Raw genomic sequence first — 12,913 nt, 5'->3', positions numbered from 1 at the left:
TTGTATGTATGTATGTATGTTTGTATGTATGTATGTATGTTTGTATGTATGTATGTATGTATGTATGTATGTATGTTTGTATGTATGTATGTATGTATGTTTGTATGTTTGTATGTATGTATGTATGTTTGTATGTATGTATGTATGTATGTTTGTATGTATGTATGTGTGTATGTTTGTATGCATGTGTGTATGTGTGTATGTTTGTATGTATGTATGTATGCATGTATGTTTGTATGTATGTATGTGTGGTGATTAAAGGGCGTTAACATTACTTTATTTCATGACATATAAATTAGTCCTAAACCGTCGACTCTATTGCAGAATTAGAGTGAAAATGATCTGTTGCGCAATTTTCAACCATGAAATGATGACTTTTATAAATTGGGTAAGTAATGTCAATATTAACACTATTTGATGGCTTAAAACTGTTTAAGTGTGCAATAGCAACTCTAACATGCCAATGGTAAGCAGGTACAATTAATCCCCTTCTAAATTCAGGTTGTAACCAAAAAAAAACAACACAATATAAAACATAAAAGCTTAAAACAATACTTCAGGATTATTGATTGAATTCCTCTAGTTGAGAACCACGGACTCTGACCACGTTCCACACATGACAACCCCAACCTTAGTCCACTACAGTCCTGAGCTTTACAGCTTCAGGTCTATGCGCTGCTTTGGTCTCGGTTTCAGTTGTATTCAATTAAGCAAGAAGGTTTGTCTTGCTGTCTATCTGTATGTGTTCAAAATGGCTACCAATATTCAGAAATATAAGGTCTGATGTGTGTCAACATACAGAAAAGCTTTTGGACTCTTTGCAAGAAAAGTACTTGCGTCCATAAACGTTGATTCATTCTCAGGTGAATTCACCTTTAAACTCGAGAGCAGAACTTTGATTCTATCCGAGTAATTCCCCTGAACAAGAGATTATTTTGAACATTAGTCTTCCATGTAATAGAAATGTAAACACAGGAAGAATAAATCCAGCATTACACTTGATGAAGTAGTAAGCCTGTTGTTCAGTGAATATTTCCTCGACTCATCCCTTCCTTACATAATAAATACCTGCAGGGTCATTCTGAGTAAAAGCCGTAATATCAGAGGTTAGGACCGACAGATGTGAGTTTTTCCCCAGAGATGCTCCACATTCTGTGCATTTTAATAACAAAACATAAATGTTATGTGACCGTGTGAAAGTACATGATAATATTTGAAAGACCAAAGAGTGATTTGGGGTTTTTATAATCTGATTTTGCAAAGGGAGATATTTCAGATGGATGCTCCCAACATAGACAAAGAATTACAACATCCATTAACCACAAACCAGTTGCCCCTCCCATAATATCTGTCCACACACACCTGGGAATACTGTTTATGTTCATCCTGAATACTGTAGCGTAGTAATCTAAATGCATCAGCAGTGGAGGGGTGCTAGCTGAGTAGCATACAAATGGATTATCGACAACTCCAACACTTACAATTACACAGCCCACTCATCCCAATTCATTAATTGCCTTCACTCGCTGGGGTTTCGGCACCACTGCAGCAGATGGTCTTGTAATCTGGCCTGAGACTATTACACTGGAGACACAGATAATCTGATCCCATTTATTGTGGAGGAGCAGCCCACTACCAGAAGGGATTCACCCCCAGCAGCCGGCCTGGTAAGAATCCCTTCCTGCCGGGTTACTGCCATCTAATGTCACCGCCCAGTTTTCAACAAAACCTCGATTCACTGTCAGTCTGATGGATCAAGATAAAGACCTGGGTTCTATAGTATATCTACATATGAACAAATAAAAAAAACCCAATAGCTATGTTTGTAGTTTGATCTTTACAATATAAGATTGTGTCATCGGCGTAGAGATAGTCGGTACCTGAGTTCGTTACAATGTAAACAGAAGAGGACCCAGAGTCGATCCCTGGGGAACTCCTTTAGATTCAGAAAGTAGCTGAATTGTTGACTTGTGAAACAACTTTAATTTACACAAAAAAGTGACCCTTAAAGATGAACTTTATTTATCTCATAACCCCCTGATACTCTTAACGTGTGCTAATCTTTTTCTACATATATTGGTGACTTTATGTGATGTTTTGTTAAAATGTGAACGGATCAAAAGTTATCAGGACTAGTTCACAAGTACCTTAATTCTAGTTTTAACTCCTTCAAATCAGCATATTCTTCATAAATTACATAATCAACCATTGTTGATATTGCATAACAAGTAAATAGGTTTCCTTACAATGTGTGTAAGTATAAATCAGCGGAAAATATATTTTTCATTGACATGTTGTTGCTTCATAATATGCATCAATACCCACATTATTTTAACAAAAGAAATCACTACAACGCCAACAACATTTGTTTTTGAATAATAAATAAATAACTGTTTTAATGGGTTTATTATATTCTTTTGAAATATTCTCATATTTCCAACTCAAAATATTCAGATGCAATAAGACAAACATCATTCGTGGACTACGTTAAACAAACAAAAACATTTAAAACTTTAAAATAAAAGATATAATATAATGGTGATGGACAGTAGAATAGTGGCTAAATGAAATTAGCTTGACACTTTTATTACCGGTCATGCGTAGCCGGATGTAACTCTACATCAGAGATTTAATAAACCCGGGGTGGCAGATGGGATTGCAGCTGAAGCAAAAAAGCGTTCGAGGTCCCCAGATGTTGACCCTTACAGTGTTTGCCACCTGTTGCATTTAATCCTCTGTTTATACCTCCAGCATTTAACTGTCTTTAACAAAAGGTGTCATAGTGGTGTGACGTGGTTATCCCCTTAATCTTCCCAGACAGCTGTCTGGATTTAGGTAGTGATGACCATAATCTCATTTGGCACCTTGAGGGGCAGCCAGGGTGATAACGAGGCAGAGAGAAGTCCACCGAGCGCCGCCGAAGTCGTCGTCTGCAGGATGGGGAATACTAAGAGCAGCGCTTTGTCGAAGGAGCTGCTGGAGGAACTGAAGTCCAACACGAAATACTCAGAGTCCGAGCTCTGCACCTGGTACCAGTCCTTCCTGAAGGAGTGTCCCAGCGGGAAGATCAGCAAGCAGCAGTTTGAGGGCATCTACGCCAGCTTCTTCCCCAACGCCGACCCCACAGAGTACGCGCGGCACGTGTTCAGGAGTTTCGACACCAACGCGGACGGCACTCTGGACTTCAAGGAGTACATCGTCGCCCTGCACCTCACGTCCGGGGGCAAGACCCTGCAGAAGCTGGAGTGGGCCTTCGCCCTGTACGACGTGGACGGGAACGGCACCATCAGCAAGAATGAAATCCTAGAGATCGTTAGGGTAGCTACCTTTCTCTTCTCATCAGGATGGCTAACACGCAGCATTGGCTGAAGTATTTTATGTTCTTTCTTCATCCCGACAGTAAGACTTCCATTCGCCTCTTTAACGTGGGCAAACGTTGAAAACAAGATGGTGTATTGCTCCATCATTGTTTTTTTCTTCACCTTACGCTCACTCTTTACACCTTTATTCCCGGAAAAGTGTCTGTCATGGAAAGTAGAGGGATTTCTAAATCAGTGATTAATGAGTCTTTAATAAATAAACCCTGTCGGTGTTAACCGCCATCATAACTCCACCATTTTAAATGAATAAATATACACTTATACCAAGCAAATCATCATGTTTCAGAAGCTCGAACCAGTAAATGCTTGATTGATTCATTTTCAGATGATTTTCCAACAGTAACTGAATCCATTGCATAATACTCATTATTTATATTATTTTGGACGTATTTTATGATGAAACTATGCATTAAAAACATGTTAAAAATGACTCTCACGCAGTCGATATTCAACATGATTCCTGCCGACGACCAGAAGAATCTCCCCGACGACGAAAACACACCGGAGAAGAGGGCGGAGAAAATCTGGGAATTCTTCGGGAAGAAGGACAACGGTAAGTCACAAAGTCATTAACGTCCTTTTAAAGAAACCTTTAAAGCCTCTCTGGCCTTCACCACATGTTGATGCTGGTCTCTCCTTTCTCTCCCAGATAAGATCTCAGAGGGAGAGTTCATTCAGGGCGTGATGGACAACAAGGACATCCTGCGGTTGATCCAATACGACGAGCCTCAGAAGATTAAAGACAAGCTGAAAGAGAAGAAGCAGTAATATACGGCTGAACGCCTCGGTGTGATTTCAAGACTTTGTTTAAATCCTCGTGTTCTGGCTGCTTGTCCTCTTCAACGTGTTTCTTCCTCTCTTTTTGTATTCATTGTTTTTCTCCAGCAGCAAACAGAGCTGCATGTTTTCTCTTTGTCCCACAGAGAAATGCAATCATTGCATTTTCATCCCACAAAACCAAAAGCTGGGGAACTCTTGAAATGACAACGTAAGAACTGAGTTTGTAAACGTTGTGCTGACATTGTTTTAACCACGTAAACATTGTAATACTGCTCTATGAAGCCAAAACACAGTAACCTATACTTGTGTGGTCAATATGGACCAGGACTACCTAACCATAGAAAGTACAATATTAAATAACGAGTGTAGACACAAGAACTAGAAACAGGTCCAAACTAAACTGCAGCGATTGCTTTCTAGCTAGCTAACGTTAGCTGGTAAGTTAGCCAAAGCTGCTTTACACTTATTCCTTTACCTATCAAATAATACAGATCATAATTCTGGTGGTCTGACATGTTAGTATTGAGATTTTACCACCACATAAATTAGACGACAACTTTCTTAAATTATAACGGAAAAAAAGATTTAGTACCACCAGAAAAATGTCAGAAAAATACTTTGTTTTGTTAATTAAATGAATTCCTTGGCTTAAATAGACAAGAGGGAGAACATATGCTGCTTGTGTATTTTGTCTGTGCCCTTTAGGAAGTAGTATCTAAATGTTCTTTAGGCTTTATGTCAATGTTTAATAATAATGTTTAATTAAGATCTAAGATACTTAAAATCACATGTTGTTTTTCCATTGAGTTAAACATGAATTTAAAGCTGAAATGGAGAAGAAAGCTGAGGATGAAACATCTAATAGTCCTTTGTGTGATCGGCTCAATAGAGCCGTAAGCTAACGGTTTATCTTACCAACTAGCCTAGCTAAAGCTTAACGTTAGCTCAAGCTAAGTTATCCTGCTTCCCGGTTGAAAAATAACTATTTTGGCACGATGACATCTACGCACAGCTAAATCTTTAAAAAAGGATAAAGAATAAAGTTTCACCAGATAAACTACTCCGGCTAAAGGCTAACTAGCCTAGCTAGCATTAATCGCCGTCTGTGCTGCCTCTCGTAGAATTAATGTGATTTCATTTTTGTTGAACTACTTTTAATTAACATGTTTGTGTTGAATGAAACATAAATGTATTAGCCTATTAGCTCCAATGGACACAGTGTGTTTTCCCTTCACTTAATAGATAGTTTTCTATTTGTTTTTATGCAACGACTGTGACAATAATTAATAATCAGCATTAAAAAAAACACAATTCCCAACTTGTATCTGTTACACACTGGTGTTTCTAACTGCTCTGTGACGAGTGTTTGCTCTCCAGCTTTACGCTCATGTGGGGCTCCAGAAACCTTTCTCCACTTGAATTGATTCATTAGTTTGAGAAGAAGAAAGTGGAGAGCAGAGCTTCTTATGAGGGGAATTAGTCTCAGGTTCATAATCTGCTGTACGGCCAATCCGATTAAGACCTGAAGGTCAATGAGACGAACCCTTCACTCAGCTCAGATAACGTGGTGTTGGCACGGCGACGAAGACTTTAAGTTATGAACATTCTTAGGTGAGCTATAAGGAATAATAATATAATGTGTCACTGAGAAAGACTGTTTTGATCACAGAATAATAAAATAATGTGTCACTGAGAAAGACTGTTTTAATCACAGAATAATAATATAATGTGTCACTGAGAAAGACACTAATCACTAATAACGACAGTGAAACACTGACCTTCTAGTAAAGCGGAAGGTAACTCCTGTTCTTACTTTGATGTTGTAGTGTGCGTTTTGTGTACTTTTTAGATGTTTTTTAGATTGTATTATTACTTAAAAAAGATAGTTGTGATGTTTTTAAGTGTCGCTGTAAAGGAGTTTTAAAGTTGTAGACACCAACTCCCGTCTTACGCAACGTGAAGTGACTGTTCTTGTCAATGGAGTCTGGTGTCTTTGAAGAGAGCGTAGACCACAGCTTCAGCTGCTCTTCAGAAAGGACCGTGTGACGTAAAGCAGGGCAGTATTCTGAATATGGCGTACATTAAAACTGATTTGAGACTGTATAGAAGAAGTGGACGTGCTGACGTCACTGTTTAGTTTGTGGGCTGCCGCCTGAAGCATCGAGTTCAATTCTTTTGGCCGCCGCCATCTTGTTTTTTGGGGGCAGTGAACAGAAGCAACCATATTTGTGAGGAGTGACGTGGAGACGCCATATATGTAGAGACCTGTCAATCACCTTGTAGCCCCGCCCTAAAGCATGGTGGTCAGGAGAGAGAATGCAGCTTTAACACATGGAGCATAGACTTCTATACAACCAGAGGAGTCTCCCCCTGGTGGTCAGGAGAGAGAATGCAGCTTTAGCACATGAAGCATAGACTTCTATACAACCAGAGGAGTCTCCCCCTGGTGGTCAGGAGAGAGAATGCAGCTTTAGCACATGAAAAATAGACTTCTATACAACCAGAGGAGTCGCCCCCTGGTGGTCAGGAGAGAGAATGCAGCTTTAGCACATGAAGCATAGACTTCTATACAACCAGAGGATACAACTGAGGTCTTTTCTTGATTTGTTTGCATATGTTCCCCATTAACGATATGTATAAACATCTACAGCATATTTATTTTAAATTCTTCAAATCTCTTGTGAAACCTTTACTCATGAGAACCAAATTGTTTAGCTGCTTGAAAAGGTTTTACCAAAGTCTTGTGTGCAGAAGTAGTGCAATATAAATGGATAAATTAGTAGATAGATCCATAATAAATGTCATTAAAAAAAGGTAGTATTCTAATGCTTTGTCAGTTCCTTGAGGCCTTTTAACGTGTTGAACATTAGAACATGTGACTGTTCTAAGGATGGATCAAGAGAGGGAAGTATACTTCTGTTTTTCAATACAGTTGAGTCAAAATAATTAAAACAAAGCATCTGAGCCCAGAAGGTCAAGAGGAGCTCGGCTTCGCATCATCGTTTGTCCTCGTGGGTTAATACCTGACCACCTGCCTTACTGGTCCTCCCAATCCGCACTGGACTGGATCCAGTGGCTCTCCTAGCGTCCAAACAGTTACATAACCACACCGGCATATTAAGTAGTTTAGAGAGGAGATTTATTTGTTGGACACTGCATTCCACAGAACACCGTCTGGACAGAAGCTGATCAAACATTCCTAAAACACGGGAACATCGGATTTGAATGCACGTTATGGAAACGTTCATCACGGGAGGAGGAGGAGGAAGAGGAGGAGGAAGAGGAGGAGGAGGAAGAGGAGGAGGAAGAGGAGGAGGAGGAGGCCGTTACGCCATCATGAAACCGTTGGACATTTAGTCGGAACGTAAATAACCTTTGTTACATTTAGTGCACAACATTGACACACAAACCTCTACGACAGAAATGCTATTTCAACTCTTCATTAAACACAAAGCATGTAAAGCACGCCACACATTATGAACATGGTGATAAGGCAGGTAAAGCAAATATATATATATATATATATATATATATATATATATATATATATGTATATATATATATATATCTTTTTTTAATAGCAATTATTTTCTTGTTCTCAGCAGCCAGATTTCGACTTTTCATCTTTTTCTGATTGGCTTCGTGCTTTTGAGAAATTTAAAGAGACGGCCGACAGAAAGGTAATAATCTAAATAAAGCCCAGAGCGGGACAACCATGACACACACACACACACACACACACACACACACACACACACACACACACACACACACACACACACTGTTCATGCAGTCTCGGATTTCAAAAACAACAAACAAATGTTTCTTCATTTTTGGGCCTGCAGGTCAGCAACGCTTTAAATCAGCTTTTTGAAAGCAGATGTGCTTTGTGCATTTTCTCCAAAACAAAGTAAAATAAAATAAAACAACGTCGCACAGTACAAACACCTCGTGAACATGGTTATAACATGGTTATAACATGGTTAAAACATGGTTAAAACACACCAAGCCTGTACAAATGTACACTGACAGTAGGGTCAGGGTCAGTATGTCAAGGTCGTTCCAGGTATTTCACCGTGAGGCACTAGAAGGTGTTTCAGTGGAACTTGGATCCACAATAAACCCCAAATCTGATCCACCAAAAAACACTGTGTGCTTCTTTAACTGAGGTTACTGGCTGTTAATGCTGTACATGTTTGTTTTGTCGTGTGTGTGTGTGTGTGTGTGTGTGTGTGTGTGTGTGTGTGTGTGTGTCTCCTGTCACGTACCTTGTGTAACTTCAACACTTTACCAAAACATCCATCATGGTTCCCACATTGTGAAGATCTTCATGTACAGAAAAAGCAAGATATTCAAAACATGCATTTCCACCAAAGAAAATGAACCGGCAAAATATGAAAATATATCATATTCAGTCTAAGATCTCAATATCGTATCTAAAATAAAGGTAATATCAATAATTAAACGTTTTTTAGTTAGTTTTTAGTTTGGTTCACTCACACTGTGAAGACTGGAGATTAAACTAAACGACCACATGTAATTTTCTAATAGTGTCCACTTTACAACAGTAAACAGCAGAATATGATCAATGCATTCAATAAGCATAATGTTGACGATGAGAGGGTGAATCTGAGGAACATGCCGGAGCTTTGATCCATCGCCACGTTCTCCTGACCGCGGGAGTCTTTCCTGCTGCGCTTCAGTGGAGAGGAAGAGCAGCTGGCCCTGGATCAGTGTCATCAGCGGGGCTCTGGATGGTTGTGATGCTGGGAGACAGGACGGCTGATCCCAGGTCAGCTCTAGATGTCCATGTCCACGGGCCGGACGTCCCCGGTGTTGTTCTCCCTGACCCAGAGCTCCCGGTCTTTAGCCGGGTCCACGCTCTGCAGCAGCTGGTCCACCGGCTCCACCATCTACACACACATGTACACACACATATACACACACACACACACACACACACACACACACACACACACACACACACACATATACACACACACACACATATATATACACACACACACATATATACACACAAACACACACACACACACACATATACACACACACACACATATACACACAAACACAAACACACACACACACACACACACACACACACACACACACACACACACACACACACACACACCCTCATCAGTTCACCAGTGAGTCAGGATGGGAGTTCCCATCCAGGCGTTCCCGAGATAATATAATAATAATAAACACAAGAAGAGGACTAAACACAAGAAGAGGACTAAACACAAGAAGACACAAAAAGAGGATTAAACACATGAAGAGGACTAAACACAAGAAGACACAAAAAGAGGATTAAACACATGAAGAGGACTAAACACATGAAGAGGACTAAATACATGAAGAGGACTAAACACAGGAAGAGGACTAAACACAAGAAGACACAAAAAGAGGATTAAACACATGAAGAGGACTAAACACATGAAGAGGACTAAACAGAGGACTAAACACATGAAGAGGACTAAACACATGAAGAGGACTAAACACAAGAAGAGGACTAAACACAGGAAGAGGACTAAACACATGAAGAGGACTAAACACAAGAAGAGGACTAAACACATGAAGAGGACTAAACACAAGAAGAGGACTAAACACAAGAAGAGGACTAAACACATGAAGAGGACTAAACACAAGAAGAGGACTAAACACAGGAAGAGGACTAAACACCGGAAGAGGACTAAACACAAGAAGACACAAGAAGAGGACTAAACACAGGAAGAGGACTAAACACAGGAAGAGGACTAAACACAAGAAGAGGACTAAACACAAGAAGACACAAGAAGAGGACTAAACACAGGAAGAGGACTAAACACAAGAAGACACAAGAAGAGGACTAAACACAGGAAGAGGACTAAACACAGGAAGAGGACTAAACACAAGAAGAGGATTAAACACAGGAAGAGGACTAAACACAGGAAGAGGACTAAACACAGGAAGAGTACTAAACACAGGAAGAGTACTAAACACAGGAAGAGGACTAAACACAGGAAGACACAAGAAGAGGACTAAACACAGGAAGAGGACTAAACACAAGAAGACACAAGAAGAGGACTAAACACAGGAAGAGGACTAAACACAAGAAGACACAAGAAGAGGACTAAACACAGGAAGAGGACTAAACACAGGAAGAGGACTAAACACAAGAAGAGGACTAAACACAGGAAGAGGACTAAACACAGGAAGAGGACTAAACACAGGAAGAGGACTAAACACAAGAAGACACAAGAAGAGGACTAAACACAGGAAGAGGACTAAACACAAGAAGAGGACTAAACACATGAAGACACAAGAAGAGGACTAAACACAGGAAGAGGACTAAACACAAGAAGAGGACTAAACACAGGAAGAGGACTAAACACATGAAGAGGACTAAACACAGGAAGAGGACTAAACACATGAAGACACAAGAAGAGGACTAAACACATGAAGAGGACTAAACACATGAAGAGGACTAAACACAAGAAGAGGACTAAACACAAGAAGAGGACTAAACACAGGAAGAGGACTAAACACATGAAGAGGACTAAACACAGGAAGATTACTAAACACATGAAGAGGACTAAACACAAGAAGAGGACTAAACACAGGAAGAGGACTAAACACAAGAAGACACAAGAAGAGGACTAAACACAGGAAGAGGACTAAACACAAGAAGAGGACTAAACACAAGAAGAGGACTAAACACAGGAAGAGGACTAAACACAGGAAGAGGACTAAACACATGAAGAGGACTAAACACAGGAAGATTACTAAACACATGAAGAGGACTAAACACAAGAAGAGGACTAAACACAGGAAGAGGACTAAACACATGAAGAGGACTAAACACATGAAGAGGACTAAACACAAGAAGACACAAGAAGAGGAGTAAACACAGGAAGAGGACTAAACACAAGAAGAGGACTAAACACAGAAAGAGGACTAAACACAGGAAGAGGACTAAACACAGGAAGAGGACTAAACACAGGAAGAGGACTAAACACAAGAAGAGGACTAAACACAGGAAGAGGACTAAACACAGGAAGAGGACTAAACACAGGAAGAGGACTAAACACAAGAAGAGGACTAAACACAAGAAGAGGACTAAACACAAGAAGAGGACTAAACACAAGAAGAGGACTAAACACAGGAAGAGGACTAAACACAAAAAGAGGACTAAACACAGGAAGAGGACTAAACACAAGAAGAGGACTAAACACAAGAAGACACAAGAAGAGGACTAAACACAGGAAGAGGACTAAACACAGGAAGAGGACTAAACACAAGAAGACACAAGAAGAGGACTAAACACAGGAAGAGGACTAAACACAGGAAGAGGACTAAACACAGGAAGAGGACTAAACACAAGAAGACACAAGAAGAGGAAAAACACAGGAAGAGGACTAAACACAGGAAGAGGACTTAACACAGGAAGAGGACTAAACACAAGAAGACACAAGAAGAGGACTAAACACAGGAAGAGGACTAAACACAGGCAGAGGACTAAACACAGGAAGAGGACTAAACACAGGAAGAGGACTAAACACAAGAAGAGGACTAAACACAAGAAGAGGATTAAACACAGGAAGAGGACTAAACACAGGAAGAGGACTAAACACAAGAAGAGGACTAAACACAGGAAGAGGACTAAACACAGGAAGAGGACTAAACACAGGAAGAGGACTAAACACAAGAAGAGGACTAAACACAGGAAGAGGACTAAACACAGGAAGAGGACTAAACACAAGAAGAGGACTAAACACAAGAAGAGGACTAAACACAAGAAGAGGACTAAACACAGGAAGAGGACTAAACACAAGAAGAGGACTAAACACAGGAAGAGGACTAAACACAAGAAGAGGACTAAACACAAGAAGAGGACTAAACACAGGAAGAGGACTAAACACAGGAACAGGACTAAACACAGGAAGAGGACTAAACACAGGAAGAGGACTCACGCTCTGGTTGAACATGTCCGTCTCGTGTCTCAGGGTCGTGTATTGACGCAGATGCTGCTGGATCCACTCGACCCGCTCCACCTCCAGCCTCTCCAGCTCCTGAGGGAGGAAGACGAAGAGGAGGAACACGGTGAAGGAAAACGAAGAGGAGAAGCACGGTGAAGGAAGACGAAGAGGAGGAGCACGGTGAAGGAAGACGAAGAGGAGGAACACGGTGAAGGAAGACGAAGAGGAGGAACACGGTGAAGGAAGAGGAGGAACACGGTGAAGGAAGATGAAGAGGAGGAACACGGTGAAGGAAGATGAAGAGGAGGAACACGGTGAAGGAAGATGAAGAGGAGGAACACGGTGAAGGAAGATGAAGAGGAGGAACACGGTGAAGGAAGACGAAGAGGAGGAACACGGTGAAGGAAGACGAAGAGGAGGAACACGGTGAAGGAAGACGAAGAGGAGGAACACGGTGAAGGAAGACGAAGAGGAGGAACACGGTGAAGGAAGATGAAGAGGAGGAACACGGTGAAGGAAGACGAAGAGGAGGAACACGGTGAAGGAAGAGGAGGAACACGGTGAAGGAAGAGGAGGAACACGGTGAAGGAAGATGAAGAGGAGGAACACGGTGAAGGAAGACGAAGAGGAGGAACACGGTGAAGGAAGACGAAGAGGAGGAACACGGTGAAGGAAGACGAAGAGGAGGAACACGGTGAAGGAAGACGAAGAGGAGGAACACGGTGAAGGAAGACGAAGAGGAGGAACACGGTGAAGGAAGACGAAGAGGAG

At 40.9% G+C, this 12,913-nt stretch overlaps 2 protein-coding genes across 2 annotated transcripts in view; one reads left to right on the top strand and one right to left on the bottom strand.

Moving 5' to 3' along the window:
• Nucleotides 1–2,937: 2,937 nt before the first annotated feature.
• On the top strand, nucleotides 2,938–4,148 carry rcvrna (recoverin a; the record flags this gene model as incomplete). Its single annotated transcript, XM_079233137.1, has 3 exons — nucleotides 2,938–3,318; nucleotides 3,822–3,933; nucleotides 4,030–4,148. 3 exons carry the CDS (start codon nucleotides 2,938–2,940, stop codon nucleotides 4,146–4,148), a joined length of 612 nt encoding a protein of 203 aa, XP_079089263.1.
• Nucleotides 4,149–8,571: 4,423 nt separating this feature from the next.
• The window catches only part of gas7a (growth arrest-specific 7a), a 28,796-nt gene continuing 24,454 nt past the window's right edge, over nucleotides 8,572–12,913 (bottom strand). The window contains exons 9-10 of the mRNA XM_079233830.1: nucleotides 12,137–12,235; nucleotides 8,572–9,073 (exon numbers count right to left, since the gene is read on the bottom strand). Of these exons, the coding sequence (XP_079089956.1) occupies nucleotides 8,960–9,073; nucleotides 12,137–12,235 (213 nt within the window). The 3' untranslated portion in view covers nucleotides 8,572–8,959. The remainder of the gene's footprint in view (nucleotides 9,074–12,136; nucleotides 12,236–12,913) is intronic.

This window comes from Taurulus bubalis (assembly GCF_910589615.1).
Source record: "Taurulus bubalis genome assembly, chromosome: 17".
In the NCBI taxonomy this organism is placed as follows: Eukaryota; Metazoa; Chordata; class Actinopteri; order Perciformes; family Cottidae; genus Taurulus; species Taurulus bubalis.
This window is presented reverse-complemented; position numbering and strand designations above follow the sequence as displayed.